Source organism: Schistocerca piceifrons, chromosome 1, assembly GCF_021461385.2.
Source record: "Schistocerca piceifrons isolate TAMUIC-IGC-003096 chromosome 1, iqSchPice1.1, whole genome shotgun sequence".
In the NCBI taxonomy this organism is placed as follows: Eukaryota; Metazoa; Arthropoda; class Insecta; order Orthoptera; family Acrididae; genus Schistocerca; species Schistocerca piceifrons.
Window position 1 is genome coordinate 856,126,665 of NC_060138.1, and position 25,302 is coordinate 856,151,966.

General features: G+C 37.3%; 1 protein-coding gene across 3 annotated transcripts in view; it reads right to left on the reverse strand.

Moving 5' to 3' along the window:
• Positions 1-25,302, reverse strand: part of LOC124791725 (beta-glucuronidase-like) — a 216,537-nt gene that overhangs the window by 15,775 nt on the left and 175,460 nt on the right. For all 3 annotated transcript variants that reach the window (XM_047257883.1, XM_047257884.1, XM_047257882.1), the window contains exons 8-10: positions 18,310-18,482; positions 16,988-17,131; positions 14,895-14,979 (exon numbers count right to left, since the gene is read on the reverse strand). In XM_047257883.1, the coding sequence (XP_047113839.1) occupies positions 14,895-14,979; positions 16,988-17,131; positions 18,310-18,482 (402 nt within the window). The remainder of the gene's footprint in view (positions 1-14,894; positions 14,980-16,987; positions 17,132-18,309; positions 18,483-25,302) is intronic.

Sequence of the window (25,302 nt, forward strand, 5' to 3'; positions counted from 1 at the left end):
CTATGGTCTGCCTACCCTCCGTGAACTGACAGCCCAACAATGTTTTGCTGCTGCATGCATTATCACCTTCTTTGTTTATTGTTAACATGTCTTATTGGCAAGTGTTAGAGTCTCCTAGACTATGCCTCATGAACTTTGTAAGAGTATGTTTTCTTCAGTGTAGTGCAAAATGTGTTTGCAAGAGCATGTCAGTTTTAACTTTCCTGAGTTTGTTGAAATTTCTAGTCAATAGTGATATAGATCAAGAAACAGACAAAAAAGATGACTATTTTACAATAGCCAGTGTTGTTAGCCAGTGATCATAGTTGTGCAACTGAATGGGGATCTTCTTGTTGCTCTAATAAAATACTTAAAATGTTAGTTAAAATCAAATGTGTTCTGAGTGATGACAAAGAAAAATGTAGATCCTATCACTGAGTGTCAGTTTTTACAGACTTTCTCTTTGCACCTACTGAGTGTAATTTTTATGTTCAAGTTCAAACCCTGGAATTTAGTTTTAGCCAGAAATTTACTTGCTACTGAGATACTATAATCTTTTACAATGTAAAATTCAGTTCTCTAACATTCCATATATGTGTACTGTTCAAAGAACCACGTAGGAGTAGGCGACTATGTGTGGTAAAAAATGAAATGCTGCAAGATTTCTTTAGTGCAATAAAATAAACAAGGAGAATTCAAACAACATTTAAACAATTTTGCAATGTCCATCAAATTAATCTTGTGCAAATATTCTTATATTTAATTTATATACATTTCTTAATTGATGAAAACAATAACTACAAATGAATAAATAAATGAAAGGTGCACTTACGTGATGCTATCTAATAAAAAAGACCCTAGAATCACATAATTTTTCATTGAATGAAGTCCTTATTTCAGCCCCATCAATTCTGATCATGTAATAGTAATTTATTTGTCACCATATGAGAATTTAGTTGTTTATATATGCCAGCACTAGTCATTTGTAGCATCTCTTTGTAATGAAACTGGTCATTGATACACTTTCACTGTTTTATAAACAACACAATACCCTTATTTAATCCACATTGCAATTGAATAAACATCTCATAGAATAACATTTTTACGTCTGTACCTACAATGCAGATATTATTAACTTAATGTTCACTTATGTATCGATAAAAAATTTTATTTATCTAAACTGTTTTCACTGAAATGATTAAACTTGAAAATGGTCAAACATATTTTGTGTATTTGTGTAATTTGATACATTGCCATTCTTATTATGATTATCATTGTTATCATAATATTGATTTTGATGTTTGGAAAATTTGAAGTAGTTTACAAGAAACAACCTCAGATGAAATTTATAAAGAACCAAATGCCAACATAAAATTTAATATATTCCATGATAAATTCATATCAGTATTTGAAATTAGCTTTCTGCATAAGCTAATCAGAAGACCACTCATCACTCAAAATCACACAATACACAGCTATGATACAAGACAAAAATTGGATGTACATGTTCAAAATGACAACACAAAGTTATTTCAAAATGGCCTTGTCCATCCTAGAATCAAACTATACAATGCCTTACCAGATACCATTAAACACATACAAAACATTGGTCACTTCAAATCTAAATTGAAGTCGTACTTGGTTGATCACTGCTTTTACACAGTAAATGAATACCTACAAAACTAAATTTTTCTATGTTAACCCAATGTAGTCTCATTCAGAAATACATTTGAATTTTATCTCTCTGTATATAGTGTAACAAAATTTATTTAAGTATTCATCATTAATTGATATATTAATGTGTGTTATTATGTACAAAGGTATAGTATATGTAAAACTGTTAATATTAACATAAAAATCCAAATATCTCTTGCACATTGTGCAGCTGTAGATGAAAATGGATCAATAAATCAAATCAAAATCAAGGGAAATCAAACATCCATGTAAAAAAACTATGGATCACCAAGGGCATTAAAGTATCTTGTGAAAGAAAAGAGGCATCTGTCTTTTGGCAAGAACAAGTAAAGACCCTGTAATAGTTGCACACTACAAAATCTACTCAGAGTTACTAAGAAAGGTTATTACAAAATCAAGAAACAAGCAATAACATCAGAAGTCAGTATGTCTGACAACAGGGTTAAGGCAATATGGAATATAGTGAAGCAAGAGATAGGACAACCAACCACAGAAGCGGATAACATTACTACTGAATTGAATGGGAGGGTTATAAATGACAAGTCACAGGTAGCAAATGTATTTAATAATCACTTCTTAAACACAGTAGAAAGCATAGGGACCAAGAGTTCAAGAGAAAGATCACAGCAATATGTTAAAGAAGTAATTCTCATAAAATTGCATCATATGAATGTACCACCAACTTCTACTTCTGAAATTAAGAGGGTCATGCATGCTCTCAAAGATAAAAGCTTTTCTGGTTTTGATGGTGTTTCCAATAGAGTACTAAGGATTTGTTCCCATATAATAAGTCCAATATTGTCTGACTAACACCAGGCATTTTTCCAGAGAGCCTAAAATATGCTGTTGTTAAACCCCTCTTTAAGAAATGTGATAAGAGAGACTTCAGTAACTACCGACCTATTTCACTGTTGACATAATTTTACAAAATTTTTGAGAAGGTGATGTATTCTAGAATAGTATCTCACCTTGGTAACAATAATATCCTCAGCAAATCACAGATTGGGTTTCAGAAGTGATGCTCTACTGAGAATGCCATTTACATCTCCACACACCAGATATTACAAGCATTAAGGAACAAAATAGCACTGGTAGGCATTTTCTGTGACCTATCCAAGGCATTTGATTGTGTGAATCATAATATACTCCAAGGTAAATGGCAGTTTTATGGGACTGATGGTACAGCCAATCAATGGATCATGTCATACCTAACCAAAAGAATGCAGAAAGTGGTCTTAGTAGTAATTCAACCAACAGAATCCAGGGACATAATTCTGACTGGGGCTGGGGGGGGGGGGGGGAGTGGGGGGGGGGGGGGATTAATTGCATATGGGGTTCCCCAAGGCTCAATCTTAGGTCCACTACTCTTTCTTATATATGTAAGTGATCTACTGTCTAATATACAACAAGCAGAATTAGTTCTTTTTGCAGATGACACCAGTATTGTAATCACTCCCAGTATACATACAGAAATGGAAGAAATGGTGAACAATGTTCTCAAAACTATCATTGACTGGTTTTCTGCGAATGGCCTCACCCTGAATGTCACAAAGACACATGATATTCAGTTCTGCACCTCTGGGGGTACTGCACCAGTGATAAGTGTAATACATCATATGAAATAATACATAGGTTGGAAACTTCAAAATTCTTAGGTGTCCACACTGATGAGAATTTAAATTGAAAAAAAAAAAAAAAAATTTGGAACTCCTAAAACAATTTAGTTCAGCCACATTTGCAATTAGAATCATAGCAAATTTTGGGGAGAGAGAAATCAGTAAGTTGACATATTTTGCTTATTTTCAGTCAGTAATGTCATATGGAACAATGTTCTGGAGTAACTCATCTTTAAGAAAGAAGGTCTTCATTGCCCAAAACATGTGTAAGAATAATATGGGGTGCTCACCTGCGTTCATCTTGCAGACATCTGTTTAAGGAGTTGTGCATTCTGACTATAGCTTCACAGTATACTTATTCCCTTATGAAGTTTGTTGTAAATAATCCACTACAGTTCAAAAGCAGCAATGAGGTACACAATTACAATACTCAAAGAAAAAATGACATTCATTACTCAACATTAAGGTTGTCTTTAGCGCAGAAAGGAGTGCACAATGGTGCAACACAATTTTTTGACCACTTGCCCAGTGATATAAAATGTCTAACCGACAGCAAAGTAAAATTTGAAAACAAATAGCGAACGTTTCTCCTTTACAACTCCTTCTGTTCCATAGAAGAATTTATATGTTTGTAATGTGTACAAGGTGGTGGGTAAGAATTGCTAACTCGATCTGTATATCTTGTTTTCATTTTGGGGAAAAAAATAATCATCTGGTGATGTTTAGAGTACAAATAGATCTACAAGTTAATTAGTAATATGAGTGTAAAATGACTCATTCCACAAAATGACGATTTATTGTGCAAAATGATCCATGGGACATGAAAATAACTAACTAAAGTAAAAGTAAGTTTTAAGTGTTACATGTACAAGTTGCATTTATTTGCATTGTGATCAATTTCTGTGAAATGTATTAGCTTTGGAGTTGTGCCCTTGGCGCGAGGAATCATATTAGACTTCTTTTTTTTATGTAGAACTATGTGCTATGTAGATCATGATGGTGAATTCATGTTGGGTTTTAGCCATCATCCATTTGTTCCAGTCTTCTATCATATATACTTTAAATGGTTTATTTATCAAGACATCAAGAGGTAAATTGTGAAGTAATTCCTTCTGTAATAACAACAACTATTGTCTTTCCCTGTCTCAATTTCTCTTTCATAAAATTTTTCAAATGAGTACTGAATTTATGGCAGCAAGTGTCAAAGTGTATCGTATTCCTCCGTGAAAAAATGGTAATTTCGGTGGTAAAAAGGAAGCCAGCCGAAAATGTAGGCCCTAAGGTCAAAAAGGTGAAACTAAGGGAACACTTATCAAGTGTGCAATTCATAATCAGTGGGCAACAAATGGAAATAAATGAACTTAAAGCATGAAATGGTCAACTGGCGCATCAAAACACGCCAAGACCTATGCAAGAAATCACGGACCCTGCAGATAAGTGGAATAAAGTTTCAAGGAAAATCAGCTTTCAGAAAGTGGTAAAAGGTGTGAACAGTTTATACTTAGAGCACGAAAATTCATACGAAGTAGGCCTACTTCCAGATTAGGACTGTAATGGCGAAGTTAACAGCGAATCACGTGGAGATAAACAGGACTGTACAGTAGAGATAGGCCTAAAACAAGAAAGTACTGCACCACGGAAAGGAAATTAACGCAAAGTGACTGTGAACAAAAATCTGCCAAATGCAAGCCAACAAAATAGGACATAGATGTCTTCCATGTCAGAGCTAGTGAAGTTTGCCAATTACTACTATCTTTAGTTCAAAAGATAACATAGCAGTCCACAATGCCGTAGTGTTTTTGAAACATATGAACTTCCCTTAACAAGCACAGCTAAAATTGATCTATTTACAGATAGTCAAAAACAAGGAATAGCCACTGAATTAAGTTACTGATGTACTTACAAAATGAAGATTGTTGTGAAACCATGCACCAACTTCAAAGCTGTGACTATAGTAAACCATGAAAAAGTATAGGAACTGAGTACAAATGATTTATCTGTTTTCCTCACTGGAACATACGACATACCAATCAGCAATACAAAAGAACTCACGATTTCTCTTAAGCAAAGATTACCTGAATTCAGAAACACAAACGTGATCGTTTTTTCAGTTGCACATCGTCATGACTTACAGTACCAAACTGGTCCTGCATAAATGAAGTGGCACGAAAAGCAAACAAAGACATTCAAAATATCTGCAGACAATTTAAAAAGGCAACATTTGTAGATGAACTTGAAAGATCAAAAGAGTGGGAAAGAAATTCATTATTTGCAAGATTTTAGAAATAGTAGGTCAAAAATTATGCCTGAAGCAGGATATCTCGATAGCCATGCCGCTCAACGACAAATGTGTTGTGTCTAATTCTTTAAATAAGAAGTTCATGGTAACAGAAGTGACATCTCTCATGGCTCGAAGTGGATCATTTATCTCTGTGCCAGATTAGACAGAAAACCATCAAATGGAAGCAGCCAGCAAGGCTGAACAAGCTAAGAAACGACGGGTGCAAGAAGCCAACAACAGCACCACTAAAGATCAGCACATGGATGAACATCCTGGGTGCAGAAAGCATTCAGAAGTCAAGGAGAGTAAAGAAGACTCCAAGCACCTGCACCGGTGATTTTTTGTGGACGGAATCCTTCCAAATAAAACTGGGATAAGTGATGTAATAATAATGCCCTTACAAAATTTTGATGTTAATTTAAAATCGAGTAGACAAATCCATATACCACCAGTATGTCCAGTCAATCTCAAACAAAGTTTCAGACACTGAGGTTTTGCTAAACACTAAAATCCATTTTGTCAGTGTTCCATGTATCTCAGAACACTGGTTAAAGCCAGATCAGATTGCTTCATTCATAATACCAGGCTACACACACTTGCAAGCTACTTCTGTAGAAGAAAATACAAAAATGGAGGTACTGCTATTTTAATTAAAAGTGGGTTGGAATTAAAAACTATTGATACTTTTCAGTTCCTCAATACAGAAAGAGACTTTGAAGCAACAGTTGTAGAAATCAGTGGTGCAAAGACAGTTGTTGTGTGTATCCATCGCTCTCAAAATGGTAACTTTAAGGCTTTAATCAATAAACTTGAAACATTACTAAACAGGACACATGTAAGCAAGGAATCAATAGTACTGTGTGGGGATTTCAACACTGACTTTCTTGCAATAAGCAGGAGAGAAGAACAGTGGTTCACCTAACAGATACTTTCAATTTAAAGCAAAAACTTACAACCCCAACAAGAATTACGAAAATGTCTGCTGCTACTGTGGACCAAATATTTGTTAACATACCCTGTACTGCAAAATGTGTAAATACAAATTTTAGTGATCATGAAACTCAAGCAGTAACCCTCTCAGACTGTTTACTATACAGACAAAACCATAAAAGGACTGTGACTGCAAGAAGTTTCAACACACAATGCATAGAAACATTCAATCACTTGTTATCAAGAGAACGGCGGGAAGAAATTTCTCAGTTGCATGACACCAACAAAAAGTTTGAAAAGTTCTCTGACATCTTCAACTATTATTTTGAAACAGTATTTCCTCTCAAAATACGGGTGGTAAGGAACACAGATCTAAAAGCAAAGTCATGGATTACAAGAGGCATAAAAGTCTCAAGCAACACAAAAAGAAAATTGCTCAGTTAGAGAAAAAACTGCAACGTATCCCCTTTTCTCAATGGTTATAAAACAAAATATATTCAGGTGTGTTGAAAAGTCATATGTCGGCAAAAAATAATGGCCAATAATAAGTTTATATCAGAGTCAGAAAATAAAAGCAAAGCAATCTGGAAAAAATAAAGCAGGAAGTAAATAGGGAAAAGGAAAATATCACACTGAACTGTGACAACAAGAGAAGTACTCACCCGCAGTAGATTGCAAATCTGTTCAGGCAGTACTATGAAAACAATACAAAAAACCTAATAATTAATAATAAGAAACATAGTCCAATTAACTAAAGTAAATTCTTGCCTCCAATCAATCTATCTCTATGACACAACCCCGAAAGAAACCTCCAGAAAAACATACCCAGGAATTGATAGTATTCCAGACTTTATCATAAGGGAACGTATTATAAACATTGCAACACCCCTTGCAGAGACAATCAACTCATCTTGTTCAACTGGAACCTTTCCTGACATTCTTAAAATTGACAAAGTGATCCCTATTCATAAAAAAGGTGACATAGCATGTTGGAAAACTATAGACCAGTTTTTGCCAAACTCATTGAAAGAATCATGTATTTAACAGATTAATGGAATTTCTGGATAAGAACAAAATCCTCGGTGATGCCCAACATGGTTTTCGGGAAAATAAATCTATGACCTGTGCCATATATAATTTCTTACAAAATGCTCTAGAAGCACTGGATAATAAACAAAATACTGCTGGTATTTTCTTAGATTTGAGTAAAGCCTTTGACATTTTGGACCACAGAATCCTGTTGGAAAAACTCCAAAAGTATGGCATTAGAGGCACTGCATAAAAACGATTCTCCTCATATCTGACAAATTGGAAACAAAAAGTAGTAGTAATGTATGAAGTAAATGATAGCACTAGAACACATTTTTCAGATGCAGGAATAATTAAAACTGGAGTCCCTCAAGGATCCATTCTCGGATCTACACTCCTGGAAATTGAAATAAGAACACCGTGAATTCATTGTCCCAGGAAGGGGAAACTTTATTGACACATTCCTGGGGTCAGATACATCACATGATCACACTGACAGAACCACAGGCACATAGACACAGGCAACAGAGCATGCACAATGTCGGCACTAGTACAGTGTATATCCACCTTTCGCAGCAATGCAGGCTGCTATTCTCCCATGGAGACGATCGTAGAGATGCTGGATGTAGTCCTGTGGAACGGCTTGCCATGCCATTTCCACCTGGCGCCTCAGTTGGACCAGCGTTCGTGCTGGACATGCAGACCGCGTGAGACAACGCTTCATCCAGTCCCAAACATGCTCAATGGGGGACGGATCCGGAGTTCTTGCTGGCCAGGGTAGTTGACTTACACCTTCTAGAGCACGTTGGGTGGCACGGGATACATGCGGACATGCATTGTCCTGTTGGAACAGCAAGTTCCCTTGCTGGTCTAGGAATGGTAGAACGATGGGTTCGATGACGGTTTGGATGTACCGTGCACTATTCAGTGTCCCCTCGACGATCACCAGTGGTGTACGGCCAGTGTAGGAGATCGCTCCCCACACCATGATGCCGGGTGTTGGCCCTGTGTGCCTCGGTCGTATGCAGTCCTGATTGTGGCGCTCACCTGCACGGCGCCAAACACGCATACGACCATCATTGGCACCAAGGCAGAAGCGACTCTCATCGCTGAAGACGACACGTCTCCATTCGTCCCTCCATTCACGCCTGTCGCGACACCACTGGAGGCGGGCTGCACAATGTTGGGGCGTGAGCGGAAGACGGCCTAACGGTGTGCGGGACCGTAGCCCAGCTTCATGGAGACAGTTGCGAATGGTCCTCGCCGATTCCCTAATTTGCTGGGAAGTGGCGGTGCGGTCCCCTACGGCACTGCGTAGTATCCTACGGTCTTGGCGTGCATCCGTGCATCGCTGCGGTCCGGTCCCAGGTCGACGGGCACGTGCACCTTCTGCCGACCACTGGTGACAACATCGATGTACTGTGGAGACCTCACGCCCCACGTATTGAGCAATTCGGCGGTACGTCCACTCGGCCTCCCGCATGCCCACTATACGCCCTCGCTCAAAGTCCGTCAACTGCACATACGGTTCACGTCCACGATGTCGTGGCATGCTACCAGTGTTAAAGACTGCGATGGAGCTCCGTATGCCACGGCAAACTGGCTGACACTGACGGCGGCGGTGCACAAATGCTGCGCAGCTAGCGCCATTCGACGGCCAACACCGCGGTTCCTGGTGTGTCCGCTGTGCCGTGCGTGTGATCATTGCTTGTACAGCCCTCTCGCAGTGTCCAGAGCAAGTATGGTGGGTCTGACACACCGGTGTCAATGTGTTCTTTTTTCCATTTCCAGGAGTGTATTATTTTCCTCCTATATATAAACAAACCCCAAGAACCATGGACCTTGCCGTTGGTGGGAAGGCTTGCGTGCCTAAGCGATACAGACAGCCGTACCACAGGTGCAACCACAACAAAGGGGTATCTGTTGAGAGGCCAGACATACGTGTGGTTCCTGAAGAGGGACAGAAGCATTTTTTGTAGTTGAGGGGCAGCAGTCTGGATGATTGACTGATCGGGCCTTGTAACACTAACCAAAACGGCCTTGCTGTGCTGGTACTGTGAACGGCTGAAAGCAAGGGGAATCTACAGCCGTAATTTTTCCCGAGGGCATGCAGCTTTACTGTATGGTTAAATGATGATGGCACCCTCTTGGGTAAAATATTCCAGAGGTAAAATAGTCCCCCATTCGGATCTCCGAGCGGGGACTACTCAGGAGGACGTCGTTATCAGGAGAATGAAAACTGGCGTTCTACGGATCGGAGTGTGGAATGTCAGATCCCTTAATCGAGCAGGTAGATTAGAAAATTTAAAAAGGGAACTGGATAGGTTAAAGTTAGATATAGTAGGAATTAGTGAAGTTCGGTGGCAGGAGGAACAAGACTATTGGTCAGGTGAATACAGGGTTATAAATACAAAATCAAACAGGAGTAATGCAGGAGTAGGTTTAATAATGAATAAAAAAATAGGAGTGCGGATAAGCTACTACAAACAGCATAGTGAACGCCTTATTGTGGCCATGATAGAAACAAAGCCCACACCTACAAAAGTAGTACAAGTTTATATGCCAACTAGCTCTGCAGATGAAGAAGAAATTGAACACATGTACGATGAAATAAAAGAAATTATTCAGATAGTGAAGGGAGACAAAAATTTAATAGTCATGGGTGACTGGAATTTGGTAGTAGGAGAAGGGAGAGAAGGAAATTTAGTAGGTGAATATGGATTGGGGCTACGAAATGAAAGAGGAAGCCGCCTGGTAGAATTTTGCACAGAGCATAACTTAATCATCGCTAACACTTGGTTCAAGAATCATAAAAGAAGGTTGTATACATGGAAGAAGCCTGGAGATACTGACAGGTTTCAGATAGATTATATAATGGTAAGAGAGATTTAGGAACCAGGTTTTAAATTGTAAGCCATTTCCAGGGGCAGATGTGGACTCTGAACACAATCTATTGGTTATGAACTGTAGATTAAAACTGAAGAAACTGCAAAACTGTGGGAATTTAAGGAGATGGGACCTGGATAAACTGACTAAACCAGAAGTTGTACAGAGTTTCAGGGAGAGCATAATGGAACAATTGACAAGAATGGGGGAAAGAAATACAGTAGAAGAAGAATGGGTAGCTTTGAGAGATGAAGTAGTGAAGGCAGCAGAGGATCAAGAAGGTAAAAAGACACGGGCTAATAGAAATCCTTGGGTAACAGAAGAAATATTGAATTTAATTGACGAAAGGAGAAAATATAAAAATGCAGTAAATGAAGCAAACAAAAAGGAATACAAACGTCTCAAAAAACAGATCGTCAGGAAGTGCAAAATGGCTAAGCAGGAATGGCTAGAGGACAAATGTAAGGCTGTAGAGGCTTATCTCACTAGGGGTAAGATAGATACTGCCTACAGGAAAATTAAAGAGACCTTTGGAGAGAAGAGAACCACTTGTATGAATATCAAGAGCTCAGATGGAAACCCAGTTCTAAGCAAAGAAGGGAGAGCAGAAAGGTGGAAGGAGTATATAGAGGGACTATACAAGGGCGATGTACTTGAGGGCAATATTATGGAAATGGAAGAGGATGTAGATGAAGATGAAATGGGAGATATGATACTGCGTGAAGAGTTCGACAGAGCACTGAAAGACCGAGTCGAAACAAGGCCACGGGAGTAGACAACATTCCATTAGGACTACTGACGGCCTTGGGAGAGCCATTCCTGACAAAACTCTACCATCTGGTGAGCAAGATGTATGAGACAGTTGAAATACTCTCCAACTTCAAGAAGAATATAATAATTCCAATCCCAAAGAAAGCAGGTGCTGACAGATGTGAAAATTACCGAACTATCAATTTAATAAGTCACGAATGCAAAATACTAACGCAAATTCTTTACAGACGAATGGAAAAACTGGTAGAAGCCAACCTTGGGGAAGATCAGTTTGGATTCCGTAGAAATATTGTAACACGTGAGGCAATACTGACCCTACGACTTATCTTAGAAGCTAGATTAAGGAAAGACAAACCTATGTTTCTAGCATTTGTAGACTTAGAGAAAGTTTTGACAATGTTGACTGCAATACTCTCTTTCAAATTCTGAAGGTGGCAGGGGTAAAATACAGGGAGAGAAAGGCTATTTAAATTTGTACAGAAACCAGATGGCAGTTATAAGAGTCGAGGGACAGGAAAGGGAAGCAGTGATTGGGAAGGGAGTGAGACAGGGTTGTAGCCTCTCCCCGATGTTATTCAATCTGTATATTGAGCAAGCAGTGAAGGAAACAAAAGAAAAATTCAGAGGAGGTATTAAAATCCATGGAGAAGAAATAAAAACTTTGAGGTTCGCCGATGACATTGTAATTCAGTCAGAGACAGCAAAGGACTTAGAAGAGCAGTTGAACGGAATGGATAGTGTCTTGAAAGGAGGATATAAGATGAACATCATCAAAAGCAAAACGAGGATAATGGAATGTAGTCGAATTAAGTTGGGTGATGCTGAGGGAATTAGATTAGGAAATGAGATGCTTAAAGTAGTAAAGGAGTTTTGCTATTTAGGGAGCAAACTAACGAATGATGGTCAAAGTAGAGAGGATATAAAATGTAGACTGGCAATGGCAAGGAAAGCGTTTCTGAAGAAGAGAAATTTGTTAACATCGAGTATAGATTTAAGTGTCAGGAAGTCGTTTTTGAAAGTATTTCTATGGGGTGTGGCCATGTATGGAAGTGAAACATGGATGATAACTAGTTTGGACAAGAAGAGAATAGAAGCTTTCGAAATGTGGTGCTACAGAAGGATGCTGAAGATTCAATGGGGAGATCATATAACTTACGAGGAGGTATTGAATAGGATTGGGGAGAAGAGAAATTTGTGGCATAGCTTGACTAGAAGAAGAGACCGGTTGGTAGGACATGTTCTGAGGCATCAAGGGATCACCAATTTAGTATTGGAGAGCAGCGTGGAGGGTAAAAATCGTAGAGGGAGACCAAGAGATGAATACACTAAACAGATACAGAAGGATGTAGGTTGTAGTAGGTACTGGGAGATGAAGCAGCCTGCACAGGATAGAGTAGCATGGAGAGCTGCATCCTACAAGTCTTAGGACTGAAGACCACAACAACAACATATAAACGATCTAGGTGTAAGCATAGAATTGCATCTAAATATTTTGTTTGCAGATGACAAGCACCCTTCTTACAGGGAAAACATAAACATAGCTACAAGAAAACATAAATAAAGCTACAGACCAGCTAAATGACTCGTTTGGAGGAAATAAACGAATAATAAACACTTCCAAAACAACTGTGCTTAATTTCTGTTTGAAAGAAGAAGCCTGCAACACTTCTGTGACAATAAACAACAGTGGAATTACACCCTCACTGGAAACAAAATTTATAGGAATATGGCTCCAAAATGATTTTAAATGGCAGATACATGTAACAAAAATGTATACAACATTGAAAAAAGTATGCTATAGCCTAGGCTTACTTGCACACAAAGCAAGCTTCCATACTTTTAGAATTGCATACTTTGCCCGGTTCCACAGTATTCTACAGTATGAAACTATATTCTGCGGTAGCACAACTGCTAGCTCAGTAATCTTCCAGACCCAAAAAGGAACTACAAGAGCAATGCAACATGCAAAACAGACTGACTCATCTGGGCCTCTCTTTCAGAAGTCTTCCATCGTCCCTCTCCCCTGTATTTTTTTTTTTTTTTTTTTTCTAGAAAATTGTAAATATGTCAGGAAAAATATCAAAGAGATAAATAAAAACTGTAATGTGCATGAACTTAATACCATGCAAAAGACAAACTCCATGTTCAGTCAGTAAAGACAATAGCCTTTAAAATCTCCAGTAAAAATAGCCCATACAAATGTACGATAGTCTGCCACATAAAATTAAAGTTATTTCTTCATTTTCTCTGTTTTATAAATCCCTAAGGGCATTCTTATTAGATCACTGCTTCTTGCCAATGGCAGAATTCTTAAATTATGTGAAGTACAACAGACATGAAGCAAGAATATGCAAAAACTACTGCTGCTAAACCAAGATCAAATATAATGAATTTATTGTACAATTAAAATAAATTTTGAAGTGATATGTAACCTGTGTGTGTGTGTGTGTGTGTGTGTGTGTGTGTGTATGTGTGTGTGTAACATGCAAACGACATCCCCAGATGAATAAATAAATAAAATAAAATGGTGTCTTATTTTGGAACAAGTGAGAAGATTGTTAAATAAAATGTGGAAAAATGCAACAAATGGCCTGTAACATTTCATTTAATACCTCATATTAGAAAACTGTAACCTGAAATCTATTGTGGAAGCAAGATCATAACACTGCAAATACTGTGTCAAAAACAATGAAACTAAATAACAAAAGAAAGTAATTTCTTTCAAATTGAAAATATTAATGAACAGTTTTAATTGTATCCCTTATTTCACTTCTCAAGGTATTGAAATGTAATTATGCATATCAGATCAATGTCAGAGCTAGTGAAGTTTGCCAATTACTACTATCATTACTTGGAATATTTCCGCATAGCATAAATAAGAGATAGGTTAGAAGTTTGTTTGTCCTTTTTTTTTTTTTTTTTTTTTTTTTTTTTTTTTTTTTTTTTTTTTTTTTTTTTTTTTTTTTGTGATGTATCTTTTAAAGTCTCCATTATCTTCACAGGTGCTCTATTGATTAATCAGTCTGCAATTTCATTGATCTCTATCATCATTCCAAGACAGTTGCTGATGATAAATCAAGTACTCCTGAAACATTTCATTTATGTTGACTACTAAGGCATATCCAAATAAAAAGCAAAGCAGCATTATGAAGATATAGCAATAATGGAAATACCTGTGGGAAAAGATATGTGAAATAAAGGAAAGGCAACCACTTACCTATAGCAGCCTGACATGTGGTGTATAAACACATGTAACAGAAAACAGAGTTTACAAGCTTTTGAGCTCTGGCTCTTTTTCTGGCAGAAAGTACACATATTCACACACACAACCACACAGACACCAAGTGCACACTGTTATGGCTGAGGCAAGTAACTTTGTGACCATGGTAGAGAGTTTTGGGTGGTTGCTAGTACTTTCCACAATAAACAGAGCCACTGCTTAACAGCTAGTGAACAACGTTTTGTGTTACATGTGTCTATGCATCACATTTCCATCTTCTGTAGGTGAGGGGTTGATTTTCCCTTATTTTACTTTATGAAAACATTAGCTACGTAAAGTCTTTGGTACCAATGTGACACATGCCCTACCATTACTTTTCTATTAATGAACCATCTGTGATGAACTGAAGGACTTATTTCATATTGAAGAATTCTATAGGAAGTGTACATCACAGTCATAAAACACAAATTCTGTTATTTGTACTTACTGAACGATCTCTGTTCCAAGCTTGGGCCTGTGCAATCGTAGTTGGACGAGTTGTATCAAGACTTTTTACGTGGTCAATTATTTCCCTGTAACACATAAAAATATTGTTCAATATATGAGTGCACTCTATATCATGTAAAATATGTTCCCTTCAACCTAATATGTTTTTACCCAGGCTGAACAGAGTTTTCCACAGCCACTGAATAAGAGAAGAAAAGTGTATGATGTGAATTGAGGAACTGAAGAGCAGATTTATTTTGCAGTATAATTATTTGCAGCAGTTTAATAAAACTAGCGCATGGAGTGTTCCCCTTAATACAATTCCATATTGACAAGTGGACTTCAGGAAAGCAGGCAGTTTTGGGACATTGCCTACATTAATGAAATACTGCTGAACAAAATCGTGTTCAAAGAGTAGTTTCATATACGAAGACTAAATGAAAAGTGAGGGAAAAAGGCAAAGGAGGAAGGAAGAATTATTAAAATACAAATAAGATGAAGATATAACAGGAAGAAATGATGTGTAAAGAAAACAACATAGAAAAAAGTAGAAGAAAATGACAGAGTGAAGAGAAAAATGTGAAATGTAAATATCTGTGTGCAGAACAGGATTAAGAAGATTAATATTTGACATTTAGCAGGACTTGTTGACAGGCACACACAAAAGAAGGAAAACTTGCTAGCTTTCAGAGTTGTCTAGCAGGCAAGCTTTTTTTTTTTAACTAAATGCTTCTACTTTTTGATGAGTGGTCTCCCTTAATTCAAAAAAACTTTCATACAACATTGTTTTACATTTGTAAGATGATAATAATATGCCAATAACAGAATATCTCTGAACATATGACTCCTATTTTGTATTGCAGCATTTGGATATGACATCAGTTTTTAGTTTTTCTGACAGTATAGTGCAATCACAGAGTGTATTTCATTTTTGCGGACTTGCAAAGCAGAGGAATATTCAATATTTTCTACCTGATAAAAGTCTTTCTACAAATTTATTGTTCAAATATTATCTGACTTTATAAAAAATCTCACAGTCTGTTAGCAAGTGAATGCTGAAATGAGTGTTTGTGATAAATTAACCAAGGATTGATTTTAGTCTTTCACCTGCTACTGAGCAGTCATTCAACTGAGACAACCAGCACAGTATGTTAACAGAGGCATACATCAATGCCCAATTTTTTTTCCCACACACTTACATTCTGGAACCACATGTGGCTTGGTCACTCTTCAACATATTCTTCCATCCAATGCTACAGGTCCTGCAAATTTAGTAGTGCAGTCTCTGTGGGTTATGAGAAATTAGAAGTGCCAGTTGAATGAGACTTTGTGTTGTTCCATGTGGTGGAACTCTTTAGCTTAGCTTGAGATCTATGTTTGTAAAATGCAGTGATCTGGATTTGAGTCACAGTTCACAGAACAGTTTAAACTGCATTCGAGAATCATTTACTGCATCATTCATCTTTTGATATTCCTTCAAAATGTATTTTATTTCGTAAATGAAAGGGGGGTTTTTGTTCCTGAATGAAAGTAACAAATCAGTGGCCAACATTTATACTCAAAACTTGATTTATGGTTTTCACTTTATGTATTTTTTTTAAATTCTTTTGTTAGAGTATAGTGGTTAAAATGCTAGATTTGTATTTGGAGAACAGGTTTCCAATCACCATCTGGTATTCCTGATTTGAATCCTCTATTGTTTCCCTAAATTGTGTCAGGTCAGTACCAAAAGAGTTGCATCAACATGGAATGCACAAATTATTTCACAAATTTATTTAACTGTGTTAGTCTTCCACTATTGCAGATATCAATAATGACAGACATACTAAAGAATTATAGTTCTAGTTCTCATTTAACAGCTGCAACTTCCAAATCTATCCCTTTTTACACACAGTGCATTCTGTGTAGTAAAATGACATCAAGGTTTGTGATTTAAAATTACAGAGATGAAATATGACAATACATCAGTGCTTATGGTCACAAGTGAATGATACTTTGTAAGCCAGAACACTAGTTAATTTGATGAATCTTTTCAGGTAACTAACTTAATATAATTTCAGTTGTTCACAGAAATAATAATTCTATTTTCCTTACCTATAATAATCCTCCGTTCCATTTAAGTATGTGCGTGGCTCGTTAGCTACAGACCAAATGATAGCACTTGGCCGATTCTTGTCTCTGTTGATTAATTCAGTTAGAGAACGCTTATGATTTTCAAGTAGCTCATCTGAGTAATTTCTGAAAAAGACATATTAAGAGTGTAAAGTTATATATTCTGCCAATTATGTAACATGTAGAATGAAGGAGGTCACAAAAAGGAAACACCAATGAAATGTAATGCTGTTTGCTCAAGTATAAAAATAACTATTCTAAAAGATATTCTTATTTATGTAAGAGTCCCTTTATATGTAAAGGTAGTATGTGAGACCATTCAGCTCTCTTCATTCAGGACTGAGTTGGTGCATGTGTCATGCTGTCATCACCATCCTCCTGGCCAGTGATATCTGTGCTGGTGTGACTGTGTAAGTAGGCAAGCAAGGGCAATAAAATTGTATTTATATAATTGTGGTAAGAAATGTAGGATTACTTGGATTATCTTCTTGCTCCTTCATGCCCATGCATCCGCAACTGCTCATCCTGTTGGTAACCTCAAGGAAACCCTTATATCTAAAAGGGCAAAACTCTGGAAAACCTCAAGGAATTTAAATCTGACATATTGCACATGTGACTTACTACGTGGGAAAATGAAACACCCTTGGCACCCCTAGTAGAGCAGTGGTGGTGAGAGTCAGACGAAGATGACAGATAAAAGACAGACTTGATGAGCTTACTGATGTGCATGAGCAAGGGCAAAACACTGAAGAACCAGATCTTTTTAAAAAAGTTCAAGCAGAAGATCAAATGGTGATTTCAAACTTGACAGAAGGCCTTAACTCAATTGAAAAATGGTTAAAAATTCTAGAAAAAAATAGACTCCAATAAAATACACACTTCTGCTACTAGAAGGAGGATAAAACATTTATTAGTGTGCTACGAGGAATTTTATGTGACCAAAAAAAGACCTGTCGGATGGTACACTTGGATTTTACGAAGCCTTCAGTATCACAGTAACATTGGTATACATTGTTGTAACACATGATACTGTATTGTAATATAATTTGTTATATTGCTGAACACATTATTAAACATTTTTCTTATAAACTAGATTGTTTTCCTTAGTCTCTGGTCCCAACTGTACATAATTTTTGTGTGTTTATATGTAAAATTGAATCTCGACTTATACAAATTCGACTTGCATGATTATCACTCATTCTCACCTATCACATAAGTATGGGGTACTACAGTATGCCCAAGTGCTGGTTATTTATGGTAAAAATGTGGCATATTATCTTATTTACTGCAGTTGCTGAACTTACTCAATATTCACTGCAGGGCATTCATCAATGATGATGAAACCTTCTTTATCTGCAAAGTCCATGATTTCCTCTGCATAAGGATAATGAGATGTCCTGTATGAATTTGCTCCCACCCACTTCAGCAAATCATGATCACGAGTTACCAGTGGGAGATCAAGACCTTTTCCACGAATCTGTAATATAAATGGCTAGAGAAACTACAGAAAATTTCAGTTTTAAATGAAGTCTCAACTTTTTGATTGTAAAAATGAAAGAGATAGCTCCACAGATAACATTCAATAATACTGCCATGTATTTTAGTTTGTTATATGTGACACATTTCTGCTTTTCAGGGCAGTTTCCTCTTTGGAGCAGACTGAAGCAGTCTGTCCCAACTCTCACTGATCATATACCACTAAAATAGAAGACAATAGAATGAAGGCTAGAATTCTAAATGTTTTGTTATGCAGCTATTTCACATAAGATCATATTGCAGTAAATACACAAAGAAACATAAATATGGCACTTAATTTCCTCTATTTCTATGGAGTCAACCAAAAATACAGTAAGTAAACTTGAAATGGTATCATTTTCCATGAGTATAATACTGGTTCAACATCTGTTGGCAGAAGACAATACTTCAAATTTAACAAATTGTTAAATTTGAGTTTTGCAATGATGCCAACCCACATACTAACTTATCATTGTCTATCATGGTAGGACATGTATAAAAGAATGTACCTACTGTGCACACAATATTGCTATCAGTCACATTTTCTAATTTCTCTAATTAATTTTTCCTATTTATCATTTCCTTCATAAAATCTGAGAGGATGTGCTCCCAAAAATTTTGAACATTCTTTTATACATTAGAAATATAACATGTGTGCATGATACCTTAAGGTTTTCATCAACCTTCCCAAAATTTTTTAACTCGCTTTTTGAATGTACAAGTACACATTCTATTAGTATTAAAACTTAATTGTCTGTGAAATCTCAATGTTAATTTCATGTTTAATGTAGTTTTTAAATGACATTGTCCTTCTGTTGTGTTTCCAGTTGACATTTTCACTATTCTGTAATCTCAGTGATTATTTGTGTAAATTTAAAGTAGCACTACATTGCCTACATGTTTCTTAGTTCCCCATGTAAATTGTTTGTATTCTCTGTATGTGAAGTTACTATATTCATCAATGAACAATTTTGTGTACATTTTTTAAATGGCAGTCCATTGCCTATTTTTTTTTCTCCAAACTACATATTTGTTAAGAAAAATGACTTGTCCTATATCATGTGTACTTTGTACAATATGTGATCCACAGGATAAATAAATAAATACAATACAATACAAACTGAATACTACTTTTACTCAAGGATAACTTCCTTGAATCACCAAACAAGATGCAGCAACTCTTTAGATTAACGATATAAAAAAGAAGTAAAACAAACTTAGATTAGAAAGATGAAGTAGGTAATATCTGCAGAAGTCTGGAAGAGACCTATATCTCAACAGTGGATAATAATGGCTGATGATGATAATGATGATGATGATGATGATGCTCTTATTATGTGGCAAAAATTATGAGTTATCATGCATGGCCACATAATAAACTAGAACAGACAAAAATGACAAAATTAATATCTGATGATGAGAAGATTATCATCCAGAAAGATGGATATATATTTAAATTATGGTATACTTTAACATATGACCTGCCACGGTAGCCGAGAGCACTATTGCACTACTTTCTGGATTTGGGTAGGTGCGCTGGCCCCAGATTGAATCCACTCGGCAGATTAACGATGAGGACCAGTATGCCGACAAGCCTGGATGTGGTTTTTAGGCAGTTTTCCACATCCCACTAGGTGAATACTGAACTGGTCCTCACGTTCCACCTCAGTTACCCGACTAGCAGACATTTGAACACATTCGCACTATTCCATGTCTTCCACTAGACGCAGACAGCTGGGGTACACTAATTCTGTCCCAGGGGGTTGGGGGTGGTGGCAGGAAGGGCATCTAGCCACCCTCTGCAACTAACACTCCAAATCAAGAGTAACACAGATGACCCCACATGACATGGGACAAAGGCTCCAAGAAAGAAAGAAATACAGTAACATATTGTGTACACTGTAGTATTATATGAGTATTGATCTTTGCTGGTGTCATGTTGTAGTTGGAACCATTGAAACCCTCAATCATAAATTAATTTTAGTTGTTTTCTATGAGCTTTAAGCCATTTTAATATTGGAGGAAGATGTGGAGGGTAAAAATCATAGTGGGAGACTGACAGATGAAAACACTAAGCAGATTCAGAAGGATGTAGGCTGCAATATTTACTCGGAGATGAAGAGGCTTGCACAGGATATAGTAGCACAGAGGGCTGCATCAAACCAGTCTTTGGACTGAAGACCACAACAACAACTCAAATTGTAATTGTGTACTAGCTATGTTGAAAGATGAAAACATAAATACCACATGGTATAACAATACTGTGATTAATTAATTTTGAAAAGCTCATTGTGTCTTGGGAAAAGGGTAAGCCATACTCAACTGACCAAAATTCACTCAAAGGTTTCCCACTCACCTTCTGTAAGCCATCTATATTTTATAAGTTGACAAAAGGATGCTTGCAGTTCTGTAGAGTCAAGTTCAATCCAGAATTTGACTGGCATCTGCACAATCATTGGTATGCTTTACTATTATACTTTGCATGTGACTGATGATAAAAAGTCTAAGCCAGTCTGTCCTTATCTGTAATTGTGATATAAGGAGAGGTTATTCGTGCAGTATGTAAGGAAATATGAATGTTTAAGTTGGACCACTTTTCTTGCTTTGTGATAGATGGTGCCGTAATAGTCACAAATGTATAAGTATGTGGTATCACGTAACATACTGCCAGTGCGGACGGTATTTGCTTCATGATACATTACCCGTGTTAAAATGGACCGTATACCAATTGCGGAAAAGGTCAATATCATGTTGATGTATTGTCAATGCATGTGCGAACATTACAGAAGGCGAACTACTCACTGTTGAGAGGAATGTCGTTACACATATTGCGAAATGCATTGAGGTTGACAGACGTAATTTTGAGCATTTATTGCATTAATGTGGTATTTACAGGTAGTCACGCTGTAACAGCATGCATTCTCAGAAATGATAAGTTCACAAGGGTACATGTATCACATTGGAACAACCGAAATAAAATGTTCAAACGTATCTACGTTCTGTATTTTAATTTAAAAAACCTACTTGTTACCAACTGTTCATCTAAAATTGTGAGTCATATTTTTGTGACTACTACAGTGCCATATATCAGAAAGTGAAAAAAGTGGTCCAGCTACTAAAACATTCATATTTCTTTACGTACTACATGAATATGTAATAAAAAATGGGGGTCCTATTTAAAAAAAAAGCAGTTGATATCCATTTGACCTATGGCAGCGCCATCTAGTGGACCAACCATAGCGCCATCTGGTTTCCCCCTTCAAGCTAGACAAGTTTCATTCTTTGTAGTTTTTTCGTTTGATGCTTATTTCATGAGATATTTGGACTGGTCACGATCAATGGACCACCCTGTATATAGAGGAGATGATGGGTCATAGGCTGGCACAATGAAAAGAGTGACATACATTTAAGCTTTCTTCCAACGTAAAAAATGCAAGCATGTGCGCACACACACACACACACACACACAAAAATCACTGTCTCCAACCACTGGAGCCAGACTGCAAACCGCACTGCAACTGTGCCTTATGCAGGCAGCAGTCTGGTGTGGGTGGTGAGGATAAAGAGGAAGCATAGGGAGAGGATTGGGAGGGTAGAAGGTTAGGGGTGGAGGAAGGTGTAGTGCTCCTTGTGGCATATGGGTAAGATGTGGTTGGGATAGATTAGGGCTGCTAGGTGCAGTCAGGAGATTGGGGAAGGGGGGCAGGGGAGGGGGCCAGGAAAGGGAAGATGTAGAGAAGGGTAGAAAGCTAATGAGTATGTGGTGGAACAAATGGCAGTGTAGTGCTGGAGTGGGAGCAGGCAAGGTCCCGGGAATATGGAGGCCAGGGGCTAGTGAAAGTTGAGGTAAGGGGGTACGCAAACATAGGCTATACTGCACAAAGAGTTCCCAACAGCACAGTTCAGAAAAGCTGGTGTTGGTAGGAAGGATCCAGATGATGCAGGCTCTGAAGTAGTCACTTAAGTGAATCACAGTATGTTGGGCAGCATGCTCAGCAACTGGGTCCAATTGTCTCTTGGTCACAGTTTAGTGGTGGCCATTCATGTAAACAGACAACTGTTAGTTGTCATGCCCATGTAGAAAGGAGCACAATCTTTGCAGATTAATTTGTTTATCACGTGGCTTCTTTCACATATGTCCTTGCCATTCATATGAAGGAGATGCCTGTGGCTGGAATGGAGTAAGTGGTGGTGGTGGTTTGAGGATGAATGGGCAGGTCTTGCATCTAGGTCTGCGGCAGGGATATGAGCCATGATGGAAGGGGTTGGGAGCATGGGCGGGGTATGGATGAACAAGGATACTTCACAGGTTCAGTGAGTGGTGGAATACCACTGTGGAAGGGGTGGGAATGATGGTAGGTAGATATTCTTTATATCCATGGACAATGAGATGTGGTCAAAACCCTGGCACAGAATGTGATTCAGCTGCTCCAGTCCTGAGTGGTGCTGAGTCCTGAGAGGAGCACCCCTTTGTGGCCAGACAGTGGACATGTTGGAGGTGATTGGAGAAACAAGGTAAAGCAGATCTGTTTCAGGTGAAAGCATAATTTTGGTATGCTGTAGTATCTGGGAATAAGCAAGCCACTTCTAATCACAGACATATTTCATTCCTTTCAGTTTTTTCAAAAGTGTGTGAGAAAGTTGTCTTTGATAAAATACTAATTTATTACACTAAGCGGTACAGACTGGCTTTCATAAAGGATTCTCTGCAGAGTAAGCAATACAAGACCTCTCAAATTAAGTGCTAGCTGAGCTAAACAAGAAAAAAATCCTGTACATATATTTTCTGACTTTGCAAAGTGTTTGACTCATGTATCTTCAAAATTCTTCTAAAGTTTTATGATGCCATTCTTCTTCATGAAAACAGAAAGCAGAGTGTGTCATGGGTAGACTATATCACAGACACGGAACTATCCATCGAACTGGGGAACATAATGTGGGGTCCCAGAAGGATCACTACTGAACTCACTCTTGTTCTTAACCTATGTAAATAACCTTTCAGTGACTTTAAAACTCAGTTAAAAAATGTAATGTTGGTTGATACCGCAAGCATACCAATCAAGGGTTGAAACTCAACATTAGCAGACACAAATCAGATGTTGCTGAATAGACATACAAGTGGTTCACACATAATGGTTCAAGCCTTAATCCCACAAAGACTCACACGTAATGTGATTTAAAACAACCATCTGTACCAAAAATTAGTATCAGAAGTACATGCAAAATACTGTACGAAACACACTGTGTAATATTCCTTGGGATCCAGTTGGGTAACAGGTTAAAATGGAGTCAATACATATACAAACTGAATGAGAAGCTCAGTTGTGTGTGCTTTGTCCTCAGATGCATTTCTCACTGTGTTGACCTAAAGACAAGAATGTTGACTTATTTTACATTTTTACAACCCCTGTTGTCTTATGAATTATCTTCTATTGTAATCCTCTTTAACGATCTTGGAATTCTTACATCACTTTCCAATACAACTACTACTTAACTTTTTTTCTGAAAAGTAATCTTTGGTGCCCATAAAATGATTAAATTTTTTACTCAGCATAAGTTACCAGTAAGAATATTGTGTAGAGTAGATAGTCATATATGTTGGAGAAGCCCTTTTAAGATATAGGAATTCTTACAGTGGCTCCAAAATACAGTTGTTCATTAATGGTTTTTGTTACTGCAAATAATCTTTAGTTCCAGCTGAACTGTAGTGTAAGATATTAAACATGCGACCAACTAACACCAAGTTATACATCAGGAATCCTTACCAGTTCAAAAGAAAAGAAAAAAAAAGCACACCTAATTAGTGACACTTTCTACAAATTATCTGAATGGCTGGCTTCAAAGATTGAAATTTCTGTTAGCTACATAGTCAGTAACATTATTTTTCATAAATCTGAATGAGAAGAATTAATGTACTGCAAATAGGACTCAGTATTTATAGATGTAGGTAACTATTTTCTTTGAAAAATGCCACTGCAAACAACAAAATGTTAAACTACCAATTGCAAATAAACGGCAACTACTTAATTTAACTAAGGAAGCAGAAACTTTTCAGAGATGTTGCTTGTTTTCTAATTTAATTGACTGAAATTACTTGGCAGAAGTGTGAATAGTATTATGTGCACTGTGATGACTTACTGTTAATGTTGTTGTCTTCAGTCCAGAGACTGGTTTGATGCAGCTCTCCATGCACTCTATCCTGTGCAAGCTTCTTCATCTCCCAGTACCTACTGCAACCTACATCCTTCTGAATCTGCTTAGTGTATTCATCTCTTGGTCTCCCTCTATGATTTTTACCCTCCATGCTGCCCTCCAATACTAAATTAGTGATCTCTTGATGCCTCAGAACATGTCCTACAACCGATCCCTTCTTCTAGTCAAGTTGTGCCGTAAATGTCTCTTCTCCCCAATTCTATTCAAAGTCCTCATTATTAGTTATGTGATCTACCCGTCTAATATTCAGCATTCTTCTGTAATGTACTGTTAATACAGTACACAAATTAAGTTTCTACCTTTTACTTGTCTTTTGTTAATATAGACCCTCTCATTCTAGATCTCCAAAGATACTCTTTGTTTATTGGATGTGCAGAACACAATGAATGAATGAATGAATGAATTAATGGATATAACAAAGCTTCTGTGAAATTTGAAAAGTAAGAGACATGTGCTGATGGGTTTCAAACTGAGACTGAAGGTCAAGAGTTTTGCCTTGATAGCTGAACTGGGAAGAGGACTGCCTACAGAAGGCAACAATCTGTGTTTGAGTCCTGGTCCAGTACACA